Source organism: Falco rusticolus, chromosome 2 (assembly GCF_015220075.1).
Source record: "Falco rusticolus isolate bFalRus1 chromosome 2, bFalRus1.pri, whole genome shotgun sequence".
Lineage (NCBI taxonomy): Eukaryota > Metazoa > Chordata > Aves > Falconiformes > Falconidae > Falco > Falco rusticolus.
Window position 1 is genome coordinate 8,905,123 of NC_051188.1, and position 20,805 is coordinate 8,925,927.

The 20,805-nt window shown below is 39.9% G+C and overlaps 1 protein-coding gene across 1 annotated transcript in view; it reads left to right on the forward strand.

Moving 5' to 3' along the window:
- The window catches only part of TMEM135 (transmembrane protein 135), a 188,653-nt gene that overhangs the window by 107,275 nt on the left and 60,573 nt on the right, over positions 1-20,805 (forward strand). Inside the window, exon 6 of the mRNA XM_037376696.1 lies at positions 13,578-13,624. Within this exon, the coding sequence (XP_037232593.1) occupies positions 13,578-13,624 (47 nt within the window). The remainder of the gene's footprint in view (positions 1-13,577; positions 13,625-20,805) is intronic.

The following is a 20,805-nucleotide window of genomic DNA, read 5'->3' on the forward strand; positions in this document are numbered from 1 at the left end:
GTGTAAGCTGGGAAAGGTGAAATAGTTGCTAAATCCCTACAGAAATACCAAAATGCCTCAAACGAAAACAACCCAACACAAAATTACTCTTTCATGTATCTATAATTAAGGTTATCTACATTATTTTTGTCAAAGTCGTTTTAACAGATGGGCACAGAGCACACAGCCTATGGGGGTTAATCGTTGAAATATTTTCCTCATTGGAAGTTAACTGGGAATATTTGCATCAATAAAACCAGTAATGAATGCAAGTTGTTGCAACATCAAGTTATTATTCAGGAGTGCAAATCAGCTTTTGGAAGCTCTTTGCATTCTGAATTTTACTCCAACAACTGCTTGATCAAATTGCAGTTTTATTACTTTGGCACTATTCTAAGCCATTTGTTATTGCATTAAGGGCATAATATATATATACACATTTGTTATATTCTGTGGTGTTCTTTGTTCCAACCAATTGGACATTTTTCTGATTTGCATTAATTTATCAATGATTTAGAAAAATCAGTAGGCAGACAGATAGGTCTTTTTAATAATCATGGGGGGAAAAGCTTCTTTTTGTAGTGTAGTTCAGTATAGTTCTATATAGAGTCTGTATGCAAATGCAGTTTGCTGGGTGATTCTGGGATCTGGTCCTTCCCCAGCTCACAGAGGAGTTGAGGTTGGAAGGCACCGCTGGAGACCAGCTAGTCCAGCCTCCCTTCTCAGAGTGGAGCAGGTCACTCAGGGCTTTGTCCAGTTGAGTTTTGTGGATCTCCAGGGGTGGCCCAGGCTTCACCAGGCAACCCATTCCAGTGCCTTGACCACTCTCACAACCAAAAAGTTATTTCTAGGGTTTAATTTTCATGTGTTTCTGCTTTTGCCCATTGCCTCCTTCCCTTTTACTGGGTGCCACTGTGAAGAGTCTAGCTCAGTCTTCTTAATTCCCTCCCCCCTGCTAGGAGTGTATTTATATACATATTGCTAAAATCTGCCTCCCGCCCCAGTCTTCTCTTCCCCGGACTAAACAAACCCTGTTATCTCAGCCTCTCCTCCAGGCCTTTGATTGTCTTTATGGTCCTTTGCTGGACTCTTTCTGGCATGTCCTATCTATATCTATATCTATATCTATATCTATATCTATATCTATATCTATATCTATATCTATATCTATATCTCTATGTATAAAGTGCATGCGTATATCTATCTGTCTATAAGTATAAATATATATATCTCAGATAGATTTTATATATATATATACACATTATATCTAAAAACAAATGAATTTTCAGTCTCATGAAGTCTATTCCTCTCAAGGATATTGCGTATTAAAACATTAAATGCACATGTTCTCTTTGTACACAGTATTTTTGGTGAAGTTTTGGTCAAGAACATGACTCCCGTAATTTTTGCTTCTCCCCCGCCCCCCCCCCCCCCCCCCCCCCCCCTTTCAGAACAGCTGTTGTTGGGAAGGGGAAGGAGTTGTTTTGTTTTATTAGGAAATTTCTGAGGAATTTGATGAAATGCCATAGGTTCCTGCACCAGTCTTCACCACAATTAGCCTTGTATGAGTTAGAGACTGTTTGTATCTGGCAGGCAGAGAAAATGGAACAATTTCATTTTCCAAATGCCTGAGCACCATGAAGAATTACATGTGACCGTGTGACTCCACGTCGTGTCTAATTGCTCTCACAGCAGGAAGGTGTGGAGTTGTTCTTCTGTCCTGCCTTGCTGTGTGTCTCTTTTACTCCTGGTTCTCGGACAGAGAGACAACTTGGGTATTTAAACAGAGCTGAACATATGCTTTTACTGACTGATAAATGTTTTGGGTTTATTTTATGGAGAATATCCTAGATTTCTTGTTTTGAAAAGCTCTATGCAGGCTTTCTAGCTCAGAGTCAATAGGAAGCCTTTTAAGATAGGGGCTTTCTCTTCGATCTGCTTGGGTTTTTTTATATGAGAAGCTCTCATTAGTCAAATGCTCGACTTTCAAAAACTTGTAGAGAAATTTTCTTTTTGACACTTTCTTTGTGACTATTGGAAAAATATCATTGACGTAACTGCAGATATTCCCTGGTAATTAGAAATGAACTATAAAATCTGCTCATTGGCTGTTCTTTATTCTCTTAAACCTCAATAATGAAAATCAAGGTTTCAAAAGGTGTTGGAGCTCATGTCTACCCAGACAGGCCTAAGGTGGCAAGACTTACCCTGCTGAGGCTGTGCTGGTTTTCTCAAGAGGCCTTCAAAACCAAAGCAAATCTAGAAAACAAAAAAGCCCCCAAGCCTCCAGCTGTGAGTATTAAAGTAGTGGTTGCAATGCTTAAAGCTGGAATATGTCAGGAAATGGGAAATGAATGAAAAATACGGCGGTGTTGTGTTTAACACATTTCTTGTGGTGCGTAAACCAAGACTTCACCATGTCTCATGGCAATAATCTTCTCTTGTAGGGAGTAATCACTGAAGCTGTTTGTTTTTCCATTATTGCTCAGAAGCCAAGTACAACCTTTCAACAGCATCCCATTTGACAGTCTTTTAATGTTTGAATGCGCCGATGCTGCGTCCTGGGGTGCGGCATTAGAAAGACGCTTGGTGGCGCAGGGCAGCGCAGGGCACGCAGCCACCTGTGCCGCCATCAGCAGATGAGGCACTTCCTGGCATAAACGCCTTGCAGGAGCACCGAGCACCATCCTTCTCATCAGCAACATCAAGTCTCTAGCTTTTATTTGTTTGTTCAGCCTCACTCTGGTAAATGCAAAATAAGGAAAGAAGCTGCTATGAAAGGCTTACGTTGGAGAAGATACATTTAGGAATTATCCTCAGAATATAAATACAACGCTTACACCTTCCTCCCCCTTGATTTTTCATGTGGTGTCCTGGTGGTCACTGGAGACATGCATGCTCATTGACTTCAGCTGAGTTTGGGGCATTTCATTTTGGTCCCGCTGTTGAGTGATAACTACTTAAACGTGAGCTGTCTTTAAGGGAGCATCATGTTTTTCAATTCTGTTTATTCCCTTTAACTGTTGGTTACACATGCAATACTCTTTGTGTCTCTATACTGAGCAATTGAGCCCGTAGTGTTACCCAACCAGATGACTGCTCATCTGAGCAGAAAAAAAACCCCAATTGCTTAATTTAAATGCATGTTACAGTACAGAAAAATAAAATACTAATTTTTTAGTCATTATCTCTAGAATATTTGTTGTGATTCATTGTGAATATTTTGTTTCAGGAAGGTAGTTTCTTGTTTGAGTGATAAATTCATTGCTTTGAGTTTCCTCCTGCTCTTTTCTTCCTTTTGTAATTATTACTTAGCCAGATTAATATATTTTTTTAATTCAGGAAGGAGCAACTCTCCCAAATAATTTGATGTCTCTGTATATTCCTGTGTGCACGCGTGCTTTTTTCCCTTAGTTAGATGCTCTTTGAAATGAGAAGGCAGCTGTGTGGCAGCCTAAGAGAGTGATGTTTTTACAACTGATAGTTGAGGTTTTATGTTTGATAGCCTGGGATGTGACTTGGGAGACCTGGGAGTACCAGAAGATGTAGAATAGGATTGGAGGTGTATCCCCATTGCTTGAACTCAGAGCCTCCTGCAAAGATGTGTGTCAAAGGGTTGGTTAGTTTGAGAAAGGAGCCTGGACCAGCTCTTCCGTGATGTGCTGTCAAATAGCTCTTTGCTCTTTTAGGAAGGCGCAATAGTAAGGGTACTGCTGTTTCATTTGACGATGACTTTTTTGGTATTTCGTTCTCTCAAGTGTTGCGCATCCTTGGAAGTGGTGGACTTTCACCAAGAGATTTAAGAAGGGTTCTTTTGTGGCTCTGTTGCAGTGTGTTGGAGCTTTGTTTGGCTGTGGTTGAGAGAAGACGAAAAACAGGGGAAGAGACTTGACAAGTGGGTTTTTTGAGAAAATTAATGAAGAGTTCTGAAATGCTTAACTTACACGTGCGTGTGTGTGTGTGTGTGTGTGTATATATGTGGAATTTGTGAACTAGAAAACCAAGGGTTTAATTTTCTCTTTCGTTCTTTTATGCTCTCCTGAGACTGGCAGGTCCTCCCCATCTTGGCTCAGTTACCTTCTACGTTTGCCAATTGTTATCATTTAATCATGATCAAACAACAGTGAGTTAACATGAATCTATATAATCTGTTGTTTAATAACACATACTAGTGTTTCTTTTTGATCTTATCAGTCTAGAGAATGCTTGAGGCTTGCTGGCAGAAAAAAAATCAGGAGCCTCTAAGAGCTGAAGTGGTGTAGGTGTAGCTAAATTGGCCCGGTGCCCAGTAAGGATCTGACAAATTGTTTTCTACATTTTCATAAAACCTGTCAATTTTAAAGCAGCAGCAATGTTGCATTGCTTCAAAAGTTACTTCATTTCAATTAAAAAATATAATCTTTATGCAGATGACAAAATTATGATGAGTTTTCGCCAATACTTTCCATAGCGTGTGAAATTCTCCCCAGTACGGTGGATTTCAAGTAGAAAAGGACATCAGGTGTTACAAAAGTTTTCATTTAACAGGATTTACTACAGAAGTCAAAACTGCGTAACTGGAAATAACCAGAGAGAGACGGTTCCGTTTTAGGATTTTCAATTGGTATATGTCTTTTGGGATCACTAGAAATTCGAGCTTGGTGAAAGACAACCACCATTTTCTATAAGCCATTATGCTTTTGTAACAAAACCAAATTGACCTATTTTCAACATAAAATATATCTTGGTTTAATAACCTTAATAATGATGTTTCTGCGCAGGAACTGTGTGACTTCTTTAACAAGCAGTGGCAACACTGAGAATTGTGTAACTCAATTTTGCGACTCACTGGAGTTCTTAGGAACTGAAGGATGCTATTGATAGAAAAATAAGGGAGATCGTAAAGATTACTATTTAAATGGAAATTAAAAAAATAGTAGATTAAATTTTTAATTATTATGAAGAAGAGGTCATGTGTGGTGGCTTCAGAGTAACGTATATGGCTTCAGAGTAGGCAGATGGTGCCAGACTTGCTCTTTAGATGGTCGTACGCAGCAGGTACTGGCAGTAACTCTTGATCGTGGTGCCTGTTTTGTTAGATCCGTGTCACATCTTGGGCTCAGGCTGGCGGTCGTTCCAGACCTGTATGTGCTTGAGGAGACTCAGAGCACTTTGCATTCCCTCTTTGCTCCTTCTGTCACCATGGGGGACTGAAGTATAAAGAATTTGTGGCTAAACACAGAGATCGGCCATTCAAAACACCCTGGCCCGGTGTGAGGGCGTGTTTGGTCCTCGGAGGTGCTGTCTGTGAGACGGCTCTGGCCTCGGGGAGAGGGATGGGGGGCTCTGGGACACAAAAGCTGGAGGGTCGCGGTAGTGCTGGAGCTGCTGCAGGGTCTGGGGGTGCATTTTCCCTCCAGCGCTCACTATAGTTTCACTACAGCCTTCCTAAAGCCCTCTGACAGACCTGAAGTATGCGTTTTATTAGCTACTGAATTTTAAATAAAAGCAATGGATTCGGAAAGTTTTGCTGAGGCGTTTACAAGGGCGTGTTTTGATACATGTAGGGCATTTGTTTTAAAGACATAGATTGCTAATACTATTTTCATGAGTAGCAAAATCTGTGAATAGTGATCCACTCCTGCTGATGCCGCAGGAGACCGTATACTGGTTGGATACTGGTTAACACCGGCCAGTGAACCTCGCCACATTGTGCATCAAGTGTACGCAAAAGAACCCCATCCTATTTCATTAATTAATCTTGCTGGCTGGAGGAAAAGTTGCCATCTTAACTAGTCTGAATTTGACAAACTGCAGGTTCTAGCCATCACTGGTGTTTCCTACCAAATGAAAGAATCATTTTTACTCACCCATGCCCTTGTAGTGGTACTCCAGCCACCTCCCCATCTTCTCTTGAGTAAGCCACAAGTGTGAAGATACCGGCAGCTTTAGTTTTATTGCAGGTCGTGTATCCTGGGCATTGAATTGCTCCTTGTAACTGCCTCTTCTGGGTTGCTCAAGCTTTCTAATACGTACGGATGAAGTTATGCTAGTGTTGTGCTCAGGAGGAGCTGCTGGGCTAGCCCCAAAAGACCGGCAGTCTCAGAGGTGGGGAAAAAGTGGTGGGGAATGCAATAAAAACCTCCCCAGGTGGTTTTTACTTACTTGGGAGAGTAAATAGAGGACTGAGATGGAGTTCTGGAGAACAGATGGAAATTATTTCAATGCTCAGGAAGACTGCTTGCCAGACCCGTTGCTGATACAATCTGGTAGTAAACTGATATAATCTGGGCACTCTGCATTGCGTCCGAGTTAAGTGCTGTTTGTAGCAGTGAGCTCTGGCTGTATAGCTGGTATTATTAGCAGCTCGTGGGTTGAGGGCTGAGGTCCTGAGGTGAAGAATCATGGAAGGGACGTCTGGAGGTCACCTAGCCCCACCCCCTGCTCAAGCAGGTTCCCCTGGAGCAGGGTGCGCAGAGTCACATCAGGTGGGTTCTGAATGTCTCCGGAGCAGGAGACTCCCCAGCCTCTCTGGGCAGCCTGTGCCAGGGCTCCGCCACCCTCAGGGTAAAGAAGCTTTTCCTCGTATTCAGATGGAACCTCCTGTATTGCAGTTTGTGCCTGTTGTCGCTGAGCACCGCTGAAAAGAGCCTGGCCCCCTCCTCCTGCCACTCGCCCTTAAGAGGCAGCTGTCACATAAGAACTGCCGTGAGAGTTAATGGGGACCAGTGCCATCAGCTAATCATTTACTATGCTAATTTCTTCTCTGGAGCATTAAATAGTAATAGAAAATTACTTATATTAGGAGGAGTGACCATCAGATCAGATTTTAAGGGGCTGAAACATAATGAAATGTGGCGCCTGTTTTCACATAACTACTTTTTATATGACTTCTGGTATCTGGTATCTTTTATATGACTTCTGGTATCTTTGTCTCATTACTCGGAAAGTTTCTGTAATCTCCATCTCCTTTATCTACTCGAAAATTATAGAAATTGTATGCTTTTTAACCAGCTATTTTATTATTGGAAAAGAACAGCATACCAATTTTATAAAGACAGTTCATTGATTAGGACACTACAAGTTGCATTATGTAATGTGCATGTAGAAAAGAGCACATTTATTTCCTTGATCGTGGAGTACAAGGCCAGTACATTAATCTGCATGTCTATTTCCATTTATATTTTTTTTATTAGAAGGGAGCTTGCTTAAGAGATAATCTTAGTGATAAGAGTTGTAGGAAGCATTTTTATTGGAATAATAACATGTCTTGAAATAAAATCTAGGAGCCACAAGCAACAGTTGACAATTTCTATGATTGCACCAATCTATAATTATAGTGCTGTTTCTGTAGCTCTGTGGATTTATGGTTAAAGCTAGGTTTTTTTATTGGAACAATTAATATGTGTGGAAAAAAAAACAGAACAGCTTCTGGGCACAAAAAATCCTTCCTCGTGTCCTAAGTAGGGGTAGATCTGAAGAATGGATCGTGTACCCAAAAATCCGTTGGAGCATCTTCCTTCATCCCTGGTAAAATAAGCTGATAAAAGATAATAAAAGATATTACAACTACTGTACGGCTATTCAACTAGGTATATAAAGGCGAGAGGATGGTTATAACCTCTATCAGCAGAAACAGCAGTGAGCTTTTCTGTGGATAAATGGCTTGTTTTAAGGATTAAAAAAATATGTGAAATTGTTCTTTTTTTTCTGGATCATATATTATAAGAGTAAAGATTTGTGACCACTATACAAAGCCTCTAGTTATATGTATATAGATCACAAAATGCTTGTAAAACTGAAAATCTGCATTAAAAAGTAGTCTTTTCAGAAAGCACATATTACTATTAAATCCTTATTACTATGGCCATACTTGTAGAAATATTAATTAGTGATCAGTTTAAAAATGTGTAATAGTAAGTCTACTGCCTCTTATTTTTAACTTTTGGAAGGAAGAATTACTGGAAGGACTTCTTTTAGCTGGGTTTTTAATTTTCCATAATTTTTACCTATAAAAATTTCCTCAGCCAGACTTTAGCTGGCATTTCTTCCTTCTGTAGCACACAGCCTTCAGGAACTAGAAGTACCTGGTGGTTTCTTTTAATCATCAAGTGTAGATACAGCTCTCACATACATTGCAGAGTAGCTGATTGAGAAGGTGATGGTTTTCAGGCTTCATGAGTACGCTTGAAGCCAAGTGTTGATGTGCCAGTGGTTGAAGCAGCCTCAGGTCTTCTGTGAGCTGGGTTTGACACTATTCAGTGTTGAACTGTAGCTCCCACACTCTAGATGCTTCTACCAGCTGCTGTCACTGATCTGCCCTTTTCCCTTTGCCTGTCTTCATTTACATAGATTATGTGTATTTTCAGTGCTTTTTCTTTTAATTACAAGGTCTGTGTTACTTTGTCACAGACTTCAGTCCTGCTTTTTATTCTGGCTGTATGGGAGAGCCAGCAGCCTCCCATCAAGAGACTTTTTTTACCCCAGGAAATTTGACTGCAATGAAAATGCTTAAGGAAAAATACACATAACCTTAGGATTAGGTAATATGCATGAAAAGTCTGAAGACATGAGGCTCGAGTAGGTGTAATAGTTCTGTTAGTGTTACTTTTCCTTTCTCTGGTCCCAGATTTCTATCTGGCTGCCAGGGCAAGTCATTTATGAGCAGCTGCTGGTGTTACTGGGGCTGCTGGTAACTGCTTTCAGCCAGAGCTTTTTTGTTTTCTGCTCAGAACCAGGAACTGTTGAACGTTGCTTCGTGATGCTGTTTATATGAGGGCTAAGCTTTCTTGGGGGAAAAAAAAAAAATAAATATTTGCTTTATCAGCCAACAGAGATCTGGAAAAAAGCACCTCAAGTTTTGTCAGCAGCTTTCTTCTTTTCTTTGTTAAGGTTTAGTATAGTACAGGGTAGTAAAATGTAATCAAATGAATTACAGTGCTCACCATACGCAGCAAATATGCTAAGCTGCCCTGCAGCATAGACATTTTTACTTGTGCATCTCTTTAAAAATGTTAAGATATTTAGGGTGTATCATGCTCATTAGAAACATGTAGGTTTTCTGCTTGTATCTGTTTCTGCAGCTGCAAAGTTTCATGGTCTGTATGTTGCCAAGCACAATTTGTTGATCCTCTATCGTAAATCAAAAAGTGACAGACCGTGCAGGAAAAATCCTAAATGATACATATTGCTCGCTAGATTGTGAGGCTTAAAATGGCTCACTATTTAGAATTATATCTCTGTAGGCCTTAGTATTTTTTTCTTTTTTGTAGTACAGTTGTTTTTATATCTAAAATAGGTGTTGCATATTGTACTGAGCATGCTACAAAAAAAAAATCTATAGAAGGGGAAAAGCTGAAGAAGAGGCTTATTTTGAAAGTAGCTTAATTTTGGAACATGATGACCATTTGACTTCTGTTTCTTGGTGCTATGATAAGACAGTCACGGGCTTTCCATGTTGGGTTGTGCGTTTCATATCAAACTCTTGGGTTTAGCTGCACATCTTACTGTCCTTCAGTCGTGTAAATGCTGGTAGAGCCAGTGTCAAACATGCCCAGACCATTCTGAGGAGCTGTTTGCCTCTAATGATCTTGAACGTCTCTGTGAAAGGAGATTCTACAGCTCACAGGCAACTTGTTCTGGTGTATCTCTACCCTGTGGAGAGAGCTTTTCCTAATATCTAACCTAAAGTTGTGTTTGCTGTAGACTTAGCTCTTCCTCCTGCCCTACTCAATGAGACAGATTTGCCAGGATGTGATAATTATATGGGAACAGTTGTCATGTTTGCCACTAGCTACCTCTATTTTGAATTTAAGCGGTTTCCCAGCAAGTCACGTGCCACACACCTATTTCCATCGTGCTCTTCTGGACTGCCTTGTTTTCTCTGTCCTTTTCTGTAACAGTAGTGCCCAATGCCATTTTGGGGTGTTGCTAGCACCAGCTCATTGCTGTAATAACCTGCTGTGTCTTACCGCCTCCACTTCCAAAAGAGTCTGTAATATTTTGCAACACTTTCCACAGCATTGCATTGCTGGTGCCTGTTTATTTGTGATCTGTGGGATTTTTTACACTCTCGTACTGCCCACGCAGTTGTTTTGTGTCGTGGTTTTTATGTATGTGACTTCTCCTGCCAACTGCTTCGTAGTTGTTTTTGTTGAATTTCATCTTGTTGACTTTGGGCAATTCAATCACTTTGCACGAAGACCTGGCCTCTAAAGGATTTTGTGAATTTGTGACATAATCTCTGTTCCATCATTCAAATCATTATTGAAGAGGGAAGCAAAACCTTTTTGGTGGCCTCAGTTAAAATGCCTTTTAGTTTGATAATAAACTGCTAACTATTAAGAGTTTTCTCCTGTAGTGTCCTTGAGCAGCTCTGTGCCCACTTCATTAACACATGCAGCTGCTACAAAGGTGCGTAAAGTTCAGAGAAGTTACACCTGCTCCTTTCCTTAAAACATCTGTCAAAGGAGAAAATGACAGTAGTTTTCGTTTACTTGTTTATTGTGTTGGTTGTTTCTTATTGTCTTGTTATCTAGATGTTTATAAACTGACTGTTTCAAATAATTTATTCTAGTCTAGTTGTGGATATTAGATGTGGACTGGTTGTCTAATATTCCCTGAACTTCTAATTTACAAAAATCAGTATCAGTTCCCTCTTCTCCCCCTGGGCAAGGTCTTCTACATCATATTTTTTTCAAAGATTGTTTTTAACTTCTGGAAGACATCTGCTAATTATAGAGGTTGATTAAGCGAAGTCTTATTTTAAGTTGCCCAGATTTTTCCAAATAGAGTACAGATTATAGACAAATTGATGATAGGTGGATGGTGAGGTGGATTGAAAACTGGCTGAACTGGCAGGCTGGGAGGGTTGTGATTAGCAGCACAGAGGCCAGAGGAAGGCCAGTCCCTGGCGGTGTAACCCAGGAGTCCATACTGGGCTCAGTAACATCTTCATTAATGGCTTGGCTGAGCAGACAGGAGGCTGCCCCCTCAGCAGGTCTGCAGATGATACAAAACTTGTTCTGTTGCTTGTTGATGCACCAGGTGGTTGTGCTGCCGTCCAGGGGGACCTGAGCAGGCTGGAGACATGGGCCAGCAGGAACCTCAGGAGGTTCAACAAAGGGAAGTGTCCAGTCCTGCCCCTGGGGAGGAATAACCCCAGGCACCAGTATATGCTGGGAGCATCTGGAAAGCAGCTTTGCGTAGAAGAGCTTGGGGGTCCTGGTGCATCCCGAGCTGAACATGAGCCAGCAAAGGAGGCTGCTGGGCTCTTGGGCTGCGTTAGAGGAAGCATTGGCAGCAGGTCAAGCAGGGTGATCCTTCCCCTCTGCTCACCACTGGTGGGATGCATCTGTAGTGTTGTGTCCAGTTCTGGGTTTTCCAGTATGAGACAGACATGGACATACTGGACTGAAGGGCCATGAAGATGATTAAGGTCTTGGAGCATCTCGTGCAAGGAGAGGCTGAGAGGACTGGAGTGCTTCACCCTAGAGAAGAGGGAGCTCAGAGGGAATCTTAATGATGCGTATAAACACTCACTAAGTTGTTATCAAACTGATTTTAAAACAAAAAAGGAATAGAAGAAAAAAAAAAGAGAGGAAAAACTCTTCAGTGAAGCGAGTGTTTTTAATATGCAAAGGCATAAACCTTATGCCTCCCACCCCCCCACCCAATTCTGTGCCATTTCTCACTTATTTCTCAATATCATTGCTGAGCTGTCAAGGCTTCTTGTCCCTTCTGTCTCCCAGAAATGGCTTCCAGAGAATTGATGATTATTGTTTGAATGAGTAAATATGGTTTGAACTTTGGAGGGTTGGGGCAGCTCTTTTTAAGTAGAACTTGGGTTTAAATGTAAGTCTATTCTGCTGCTAGTTTGAACTGAAATACATCATTGTCCTCACTTCACCCCAGTGATTTAATATAAAGTGATTTCAGATGTTCACATTTTTGATGCAGAATAATAAAATACAATAGTACTGGTGGAGGAAAAGAAAAGAAAAATAGGGTAGTTTTACACAGTAAACGTTATAATGTCTTGTGTGACCTAATTTTAAGTCACATGCCAGAGGACTTAGAAAAGGGAAATAGTCTCATTGTAAGATACTTTTTTTTTTTTTCTGAAAGTCATTGTAAGTGTTGTGTATTCGAAATTGTATCACACTTTCTGATCTGTATCAGCACGCAGCAGCCTACTGTTCTGCGTGTTTATAACCTTCAAATACGCTCTGCTGCCAGCATTTCCGTTTCTTTTCACTTAAGCTATCTGCATCCTATAGTGATCAAAACTTTTTCAATCCTTGGAAATACATGCAAGCGTTCCTCTAACACACTGGCAATTTTTCAGTAAGATTTTTGCCTCCTGAATGATGGGTGTGAATATGGGCCCATATGTCTAGAACAAGACAGTTGTTTCTCACTCTTGAGCTGTATCTGGCAAAGGTGGGAGTGGATTAAGGCAGGTTATGAATTTAAAGCGTGGTTTAGTTGTTCCTGAAATAATGTATGCAAAGCAGTTCTACAGCCAAGGTGCAGTGCCTTGTTGATATCTCGGGGAGGATGGCCTCATCCTGTCTGCCCTTCTCTGCTCCTGGCACGGGGGTCCTCCTCTTTCCCTTTCCTTTCTGCCTGCTCTGGGGCTTTTACATCCTTCCAGCAATCTCCTTATCTACCAGATTGGCAGAACACTTTCCCAAGTTTTGATTTACTTTTTTTTTTCTCCTCCTTGAGTTTCCTTCGGCGTTTGTGAATCACTGTGTGGGTGGCAGGGAGGAGGTAAGAGCACCGAGCCCCAGCAGAGAGGACGGGAGGACGAAGTAGGACGTTCCCCTCGCCGTGCTGGAGAGCTGCTGAGTTTGCTCACTGGCTCATGCGTGATCGCACTGATAACCTAGGGCAACATGGGATTATTCCAAGGAAGTTTAACGGTAACATACACGGCTAGAAAGGATACTCTCACTTGGGAATAGAATCATCTCTCAGACTTGCTGGAAAGCGGTTAAGCAGAAGCAGCTGTCTGTACAGACACCTTAAATGTCCAGCCTTTTAAACTGAAACTAGCAATATGATATTTAAATAAATCACAAAAGCAAAGACAGGCAAAATATAATGTTTAAATTTCCATTCTATTGCTTTGTTGTTTTCATCCTATTGTTTCATAATTATTTTAAGTTGTATTATTTTATTCCAGACTATTTTAAGGGGCGTCATTTGCTGTGTCTGTTGTCCCACTACCTTGGTTTGGACTTCTTTCCTTTTTTTTTCCCTTTTTTTTCTTTTTTTCTCTTCTTTTTCTTTCCTTTTTTAATTTTTTTTTTCTCTTTATTTCTCTTTTTTTCTTTCCTTTTTTAATTTTCTTTTTTCTTTTTTTCTCTTTTTTATTTCTCTTTTTTTTCTTTTCTTTTTTTTTCTTTTCTTTCTTAACTTCTACAGGAATGGCTCAAAGTCCACTAGAAACAAGGGAATCCTTTTTGGTAGATTCAGACAAGCTTTCATTCTGGCCCATCAAGAGTATAAATAAAGTGTAACTTTTATAGTAACAGTTGTAAAATCTTCATGATCCAGAACACCCAGCAGTAGTGTGATGTTTTATGTAATAACACTCTTTCTCCTTTTTGTAGGTCCTTTTGTTCTGCATCACAGCTGCTCTGTTCATGTTCTTTTTCAGGTATGTTGCTAGTATATCTATTTATATTTTAAAAGATTATTTTAAACAGCATTTCTAAAAGCTTACTTGATTTTTGGTGTTCACCTGAAAACTTTCGTATTCTTGACTCAAGCTTTCTGAATTGAGTAAGAGTGCTTTTGTGGCATCAAAAACACAAAATGTGCTGTGAACATAACTGGGCTAAAAAAGGGAAATGCTGAGTTAAATGCTTTAAATCTTCTAGAGTTTATACTGATTGCTTAAGATCCTCTCATCTCATAATTAAGACCCTGGAGATCTAACATTACGTAGTATCAAACCAGCTGAAATACTGCTTTTCATACATGTTTTTAAATAGCTTACGTCAGGGAAGATAGCACTTTTCTTCTGGTGAAAATAGAGGAGAGCAGGAAAATGAGATTTTTACAGTCCTAAATAATATCAAATATTTGACATGTGTGCAGGTGCAAGTACCTTCTTTTAATTTTAGAGTAAACTAGTTTCACATATGTTTTCACAAGTTATCAGTTGTATTCCTTTTTCAAAACATACAGTAGTGGGGTTGGATGAGACTCATTTTAATAACTTTTTTCTCTCTTGGTTTGCAAAATATGTGTAATAAGTCATTTACCTTGTGTTTGTTTCCCTTTTAAATACCAGACCTCTCAAATTTTGTTTATTGTATCTCAAGCTGGAAAGTTGCTTGTTAAAGTAACCTTTGACTACAGCCCTTTGACTTAGAATTTCGTGGCATGTAGCCATCTAGGGTTCTTCAGGCCATATGATCCCCTGGTAATTGCAAAACTCTGGAAGCTGCAGCTTGTTTTTTTATAATTCCAGTACTTACAAATTACTTACCAATATTAGCCAAGAAGAGTCGGTGAATACGGGGGAGCTGTTAATTTAGAGGATTTGAAGAAGCATTCCTCCTTTCATCCACCACTTGCATTGACAGTCTTCTCCTTGCTTTATTTTTTCTGCTTCCCAGAGTCATAGCATAAAAGCCTCAGAAAATTTGACTTAAGAGGTTGAACATTAGACACGTGTCTGTATGAATGCTGATTAAACCAACTCACGGTGCTAAAACGCTGGTCAGAGCTATAGATGTTGTATGATTTTGGAGGAAGGTAGTTGAATTCCTCCCTGCCCTGACACAGCAACGCTGGCAGTTGCATGGGCTCCCTCTTGATGGATAATCCTCTTAAGCAATCATCAGCAACATTTAGTTCCTTTATCTTTGGTGGTGTAACAGAGGAATTAAAATAGAGGATCAGGTAGTTATAGGTCCTTAGTTTAATTCTCAGGGGGAAGAAAAATAATCTGTTTGTAAACACCAAAAAAAAAAAAAATGGGAAGGGAAAGTAGATTTAACAGTAGATTTAACAAAAATCATTAGCATGGGCCAGTTTTTCTTTTTTTTTTTTTTTTTCCTTTCCCACTGTAATCAGTGTTGTGTCTAGAACTTCTTCACAGTGGTTCGTGTAGTACTTTCCTAAAGAAACCAAGTGTAGATGGTCTGGGTGAAAATACCTCTGGGTACGCACAGGACCCCCTGGACAGTGTGTGGGCACAGTTCTTGTCAGAAGCCGACTGTCGGACAGGATGTATTGACTGTGTTGACAGGCACCTACTGAGGTCTTCCATCGTTTCTGTATTTTTATATTTAAATAATGACAAAGATAACAGTGGAAGTGCTAATTACATGTGTAGGTAAAACTGCTGGGTGGCAACTGCAGACTTGGGACTGGGATAAACACGAGCTGGAGATACCTGAGAAGCTGTAAAGGTGTTTAGTAATGAGGTTAAGGTGGTATCCGTACACCCATGAGGAATTAAATGGTTAAGGAGCAGTTCAGCGCAAAAAGACCCAACAGTAGCTGTTGCACACTGCCAGCTGCCTGTAAGTCAGTAACGTCACCGAAACGGGTTGCATAGGGCTCGTGAGGTATATAAAGTTGTCTTTTTGTTGCTATTAAAGTTGAAGAAGTTCTCAGGGCAGTTTTATGTCCTTTTTGATTGTTACATGTCGAGAAGGTTACATGTCGGGACGGTCAGAGAAACCTCAGAGATGATCTGGAGTTTGGAAAAGATGGCTTATTTAAAAGGATCGTGTTTGCTTAATTAAAAAAAAAACCACAGTGGGATGGAATGACTGTCTTCAAGTATGTGCAAGACTGCTGAAAAGAGGAAGAGAATAAATAGTCTGTTCTTGCTGGCTGTGATAAAAAGGAGAAGAGATAACAGAGCAAGACATTTCTTCTTAGAATAATAAATTGCAGCAGGGATGAACTCACTTAGATATCGAGGAAGGAAATCTTAAGAAGGAAACGGCAAAAAGTTTCCCCAGCAAGGCTACAGATGGTCTGTCCTTTCAGATCTGTAGGAACAGATTTTGGATAACTCGGGTGTTACTGGTTAGGGAAAGGAATGGACTGTTTGATTTCCTGAGCATCTTTCACTTTTTTGGTGCACGTCAGTGGCTGTCACGTTGTGAAATACTTAATGTAATAAGCTGTCAAAGAAAGCGGTCAGGGAAGTCTTTGGAGGAGGAGAACTTTGCTGTGCTTTGTTGAATGCAACTGGATAGATATACCTGCAAAAAAATTGAGACAACAGCTCTGTGCTGTAGGAATCGCCATGTCTTGTAGAATGTATGGAGTGGGGACAGGAGGGCAGGCAGAGACAGGGACCACGTCAGCGGTCCAGGCAGGCAGGGGCATCTCTGAAAATTAGCACAAGGAGAAATGTGAGTCTTCTACTGCACCAAATGAAAGTGGTTTTCCCACAATTTCTAGTCTTAGAAATAAAATAGGAAAAGACCAGCTGCTCAGGGAGAAGAGGGGTCACTTGACCCGTCCTCAGAGTTGTTGTCCAGTTCATCTGGAATGGGACTGTGTGCTGGTCGTTGTCGGATCCTATATATGAATTAATCATTGATCCCCTTCAGGAAGATTCTGGACCACTGTTGAAAGAATCCTCTGTGGATCTATCCAGAGTCCTGGGGAGGCAATCTGCCTGTCTCTCATCACCTAAAGCAGAAGGGAATTGGGAGAGCCGTGAACCTGCGTTTCCTCTGTTTAATGACTCAAAAATCACATCAGCCTGTTCCATAAGCGGGTCAGCCTGACAAAATCACATTAGTACTTTCAGAAAAAACACCTTATTCAAAGTCAGAGCTGTTTGGCTTATAGAATGTCTTCCCATTGACTATAAAACTGTTCACTGGTAACAAGCATTTATTGACCTGAAAACCAGAAAATTTGCTTTTGCTTTGCCTGCAAACAGCTCTGTTCCCAGGGTGGCTTTTTATCCTCCCTGCTGCACCAAAATGTCCAAAAAGGTGCTGAGAGCAGTAGCTGTCCTGGTCACCAAGAGCATATGCAATCCCTTTCATCATGAAAGATAAGATCCCAATATCTGAATGGTGTAATTTGAAGCTTAAAACTTTTCTAAGAAGAGACTTAATGTAAGTCTACCTCTGTGCTACCAAAATATGACTGATGCTTGGAAGTCAAATGTCGCAGGTAATAAAAGGGAAGTAGTCTGTATTTTCTGGGTTCATATAAATTGTCTTCTCCGAGGTGAGTGGGTTCTCTGAGCTTAAAAGTGGTGATTGACCCCAGTCAGTAGCTCTGGTCGGCACTAGCATTCCTGGCAGCTTCAGGGTTAACTAAACTTAGCCGCTGTTTTTGCAGCTCAGCCCTTGGTAGCTGGGTGACTGAGCAAGGTGGAAAGCAGAGATGCTCTTCAGCGTTCACAGGGACTTTTGTCATTTTAAAGTGACCGGCATGGCTTAAGGCAATCTTTGCTGAACCTAGGAGATGAAAAGTTGCTTAATAGGGAGAATTCAGAACTCTTTCCTTCATGGAAGAGTTCAGGTACATCTATACATTACACAACTTTCGGGATATCTTTCAGGTTGCCGTGAAGCTGAGCTTCCTTAGTGTTGCTTCGAGGAAGGCAAGTGCTGTGCTTGGTAGTTATCCATGAAAAGAGAACAAAATCAATGTGGCACATCGTTGTAACATGATGATACCTCTCCCCAGATGTGGGCATTTTCCTACCCACAGTTAGGAAGTACTGCTATAACAGATACATGAATCTTGGTCTGTGGAGGTGTAGACAAGCTTTTCTCGATTTATTTGAACAGCTACTTTTCTAGTATAATGAATTTTCTCAATATCTCACTGTAATGCCTACCTGAAATTATTTTTTTTAAAAAAATAATAATCTGTAGTGGTCCTTTGGCCAGGTGGGTATAATTTGCTGATGCTTCTCTCTGACTGCCAACCGTTACATGTCTGATTTCTGCCTCCGAAGCAGCAGAAAGACTCAGAAGCCTGTGTAACAGATCTGGGCAGTTTATTATTAAAAAAATGAAGTATTCAGATATTCTTCCTATCATTTGATATAGAAAAGGTTTCTCCAGCTGTGAAATGAATGCCCTTTACCCTCTCCTGGAAGGCTTTGTCCTTATGTCATGTTGCCTTGCTACCCCCGATCCTCCTGGCCCATCCCTAGGGCAGACGTTTCACAATAGTTGGAACTTCACCAAGTTTATCACTGGAGTTTCCCCAAAATTCTGTTGGACTGTTCAAACGTTATTGCATCTACTAGGGGACAGCAAGAAAAAGAAGGTGCTAAATCTCAAGAGTTAAGAAGTGAGGTTACAGAACTGAAATGTTAAAGAGAACCAGGAATAATTACTCCAGAAGTCAGGAGTCAGAATGAAAGGTAAATTCAGAAGAGCAATATAGGAAGACAGTGGGAAGAGGGAAGGAAAAAGTGGTTGAAGACAGAAAAAATAAGATCATGTCAGCGGATGAGAAAAATAGAAGAACATACTAAGAAAAAGGCAGCTGAAATGCAGATGATAGGTTTACAAGCAACAAAGTTATATTTACAGACAGAGGAAGCATATTTTAGTGTAGTATTTGTTTTCTTTCTTCTCTTTCATCCTCCTTTTCTGGTACTTTTCTCATAACTTGTATCTCTGTTTTTTTCTCAAAATGCTTCTGCTCAGCATCACTGGAAGTGATGGAGAGTTGCAGTATACAGTAACTTGTATAGTGCAGTCTGTCATATGTGTATTTAGTGCAAGCGTATAGGTAATGACAGTTGAAACATGATTCTTTCCCCTTCCACCCATTTCTTCCTAAAAAACTTACATGCAGAACTGCATCTGGGGAGAGGAGAATATTCCCATAGCTTTAGGAATTAATTTTCAGGTGACATTAAACTCCACTGGGACTTAATACTCATCGCTTACTCGAAAAAAAAAAAAAAGTCATTTGTGATGTCATATGATGTCATGTATGATTTGTTTTTACATGCACTGTTTTTAAAGTGTCTTGTAAGAAAAGCACATTTTCCTTTAATGCTTCTATTATTTTTTTTTTTTAAATAATAATTACAGTTTGCATGGAATGAAGGTTATGGGTGGAAAGTTTATGATTGTACCATGGTTTCATGTCATCTTATTTCAGTTGTTCATGGTAGTGGCTGTCCAGAATACCATTATATAATAATGAATAGAATAAAATGAATGAGCAGGAGGAATCCTGTAATGTGTAAAATAAAAACTTGTGAAATACAATTGAATTAATGTCATTTTAGTAGCAGTTTTATTTTGAATATTACACTGGGTTTTTTTGGAAGGGTGAGGCAGTGGCTGTGCTTTTATACATATTTGAAGAAATCCACATAATAGAAAACTTGCAATCTCTGCACAATAAATGAACACCTACATATAAATCCTCTCCACATAAACTTAGAAAATCCAGCAATTTGGGTGAGTATGTGTTGGCAGACTACAGTACTGGTTGCTATAGTAGTTAATCCTTAGACTATATACTACCAGTTTATAATAGGCGTATGTTAATTCATCTGCTCTGAAGCCTAGAAAGGAACGCTCCACGTACGAGCTGAAACCAGCTATTATGGGAGGATGGATGTTTCTGGTGATTGATTGATCATAAGTTGAGGATGGAGCCTGCCTTCTACAGAGATAAATGTTAAAATGTTATTTTCTGAAACAATAATTTCAGACAATCAGAAGTTATTGCTGTGATTTCGTAAAGCAAAACATAGTGTTTTTCATACCTCAGGGTTTGCAGAGCTCAGAGCAGAAAGCTCTTGAATCTCTTAATGTCGTTTATGTATTATCTATTGATTGAAAATGGATAACGGAAAATATAATGAACATCTAAGAAATGCAGATGCACTGTCATACAGTGCCATTAAGATGGAGTATTGAAACTTGTGTGAAGTCACTGAAAACCTTTAAGAAAGGTCCTTTTGTTTGCAGAGCCCTTTATTCCATCTCATTAATGAAACTCTAGCCTCCCAAATTACGGCTATTTACTCTTTCCCTGAAAAACACATACCCTGTAATTTACTCAGTATTTTCGACATGATATTTCAAAGTGCCTTTATTTTCTTTTAAAAATGTGTGCTACCATGTCTCATTTAATCAGCTAAGCTCCCTTTAGTACAGAAGCAACTACTCGAAAGATACTTTTGCCTTTTAATGCTACTGTCTTTTTTTACTGTAGAATGAGCAAGCTCAACAGCCAGAGTTGCTGTTCTATGGATATCCGATAATGTTCCCCTTTCTTACAAAGATTATTTTGAAATCTTTTTTATTTGCCATAGAATTACAGAAGTACATTAGAAGTCCTCTGCTGCTGAATTACTAGGTAATAAATCAGAAGCAAAAAGCAGATGAAAATTTCTCTCCGTGCTTATATAGGGTTTTTTTTTTTTTTATTGTTCTTATACAAGCATCTCAAAGTTAGTGGTTCAAAGCATTGTTTTGGTAACTGTGATGAAACTTTTGATTTCTGAGGTATTTCGGATGACCTGGTGAATAGATGGAAACATTCAGTCTCCTATGAAGTGCTAATAAATAACAGGGTTTTTTTATTTAGTGTGAGCAAAAGTAGGGCACAGTATGGCAGGAGGGGGTTGCGGGCGAGAAGATAACCTCAGAGGTGACACTGCTGTGGCAGAGCACCGCATTTGGAGTCGCGTAGGCTTGGTTCAGATTCAAATATGGGTAGACAGGTGACATTATCTTCTGTTTATATACCAATGGAATAGAAGGTGGAAGAGTATTTTTACTTTTTTTATTTTCATGAAGCACTTTTTTTTTTTTTTTTTTTTTCTCTCTTCTCTCTCATACTCTTGTTACCAGGCTTCCA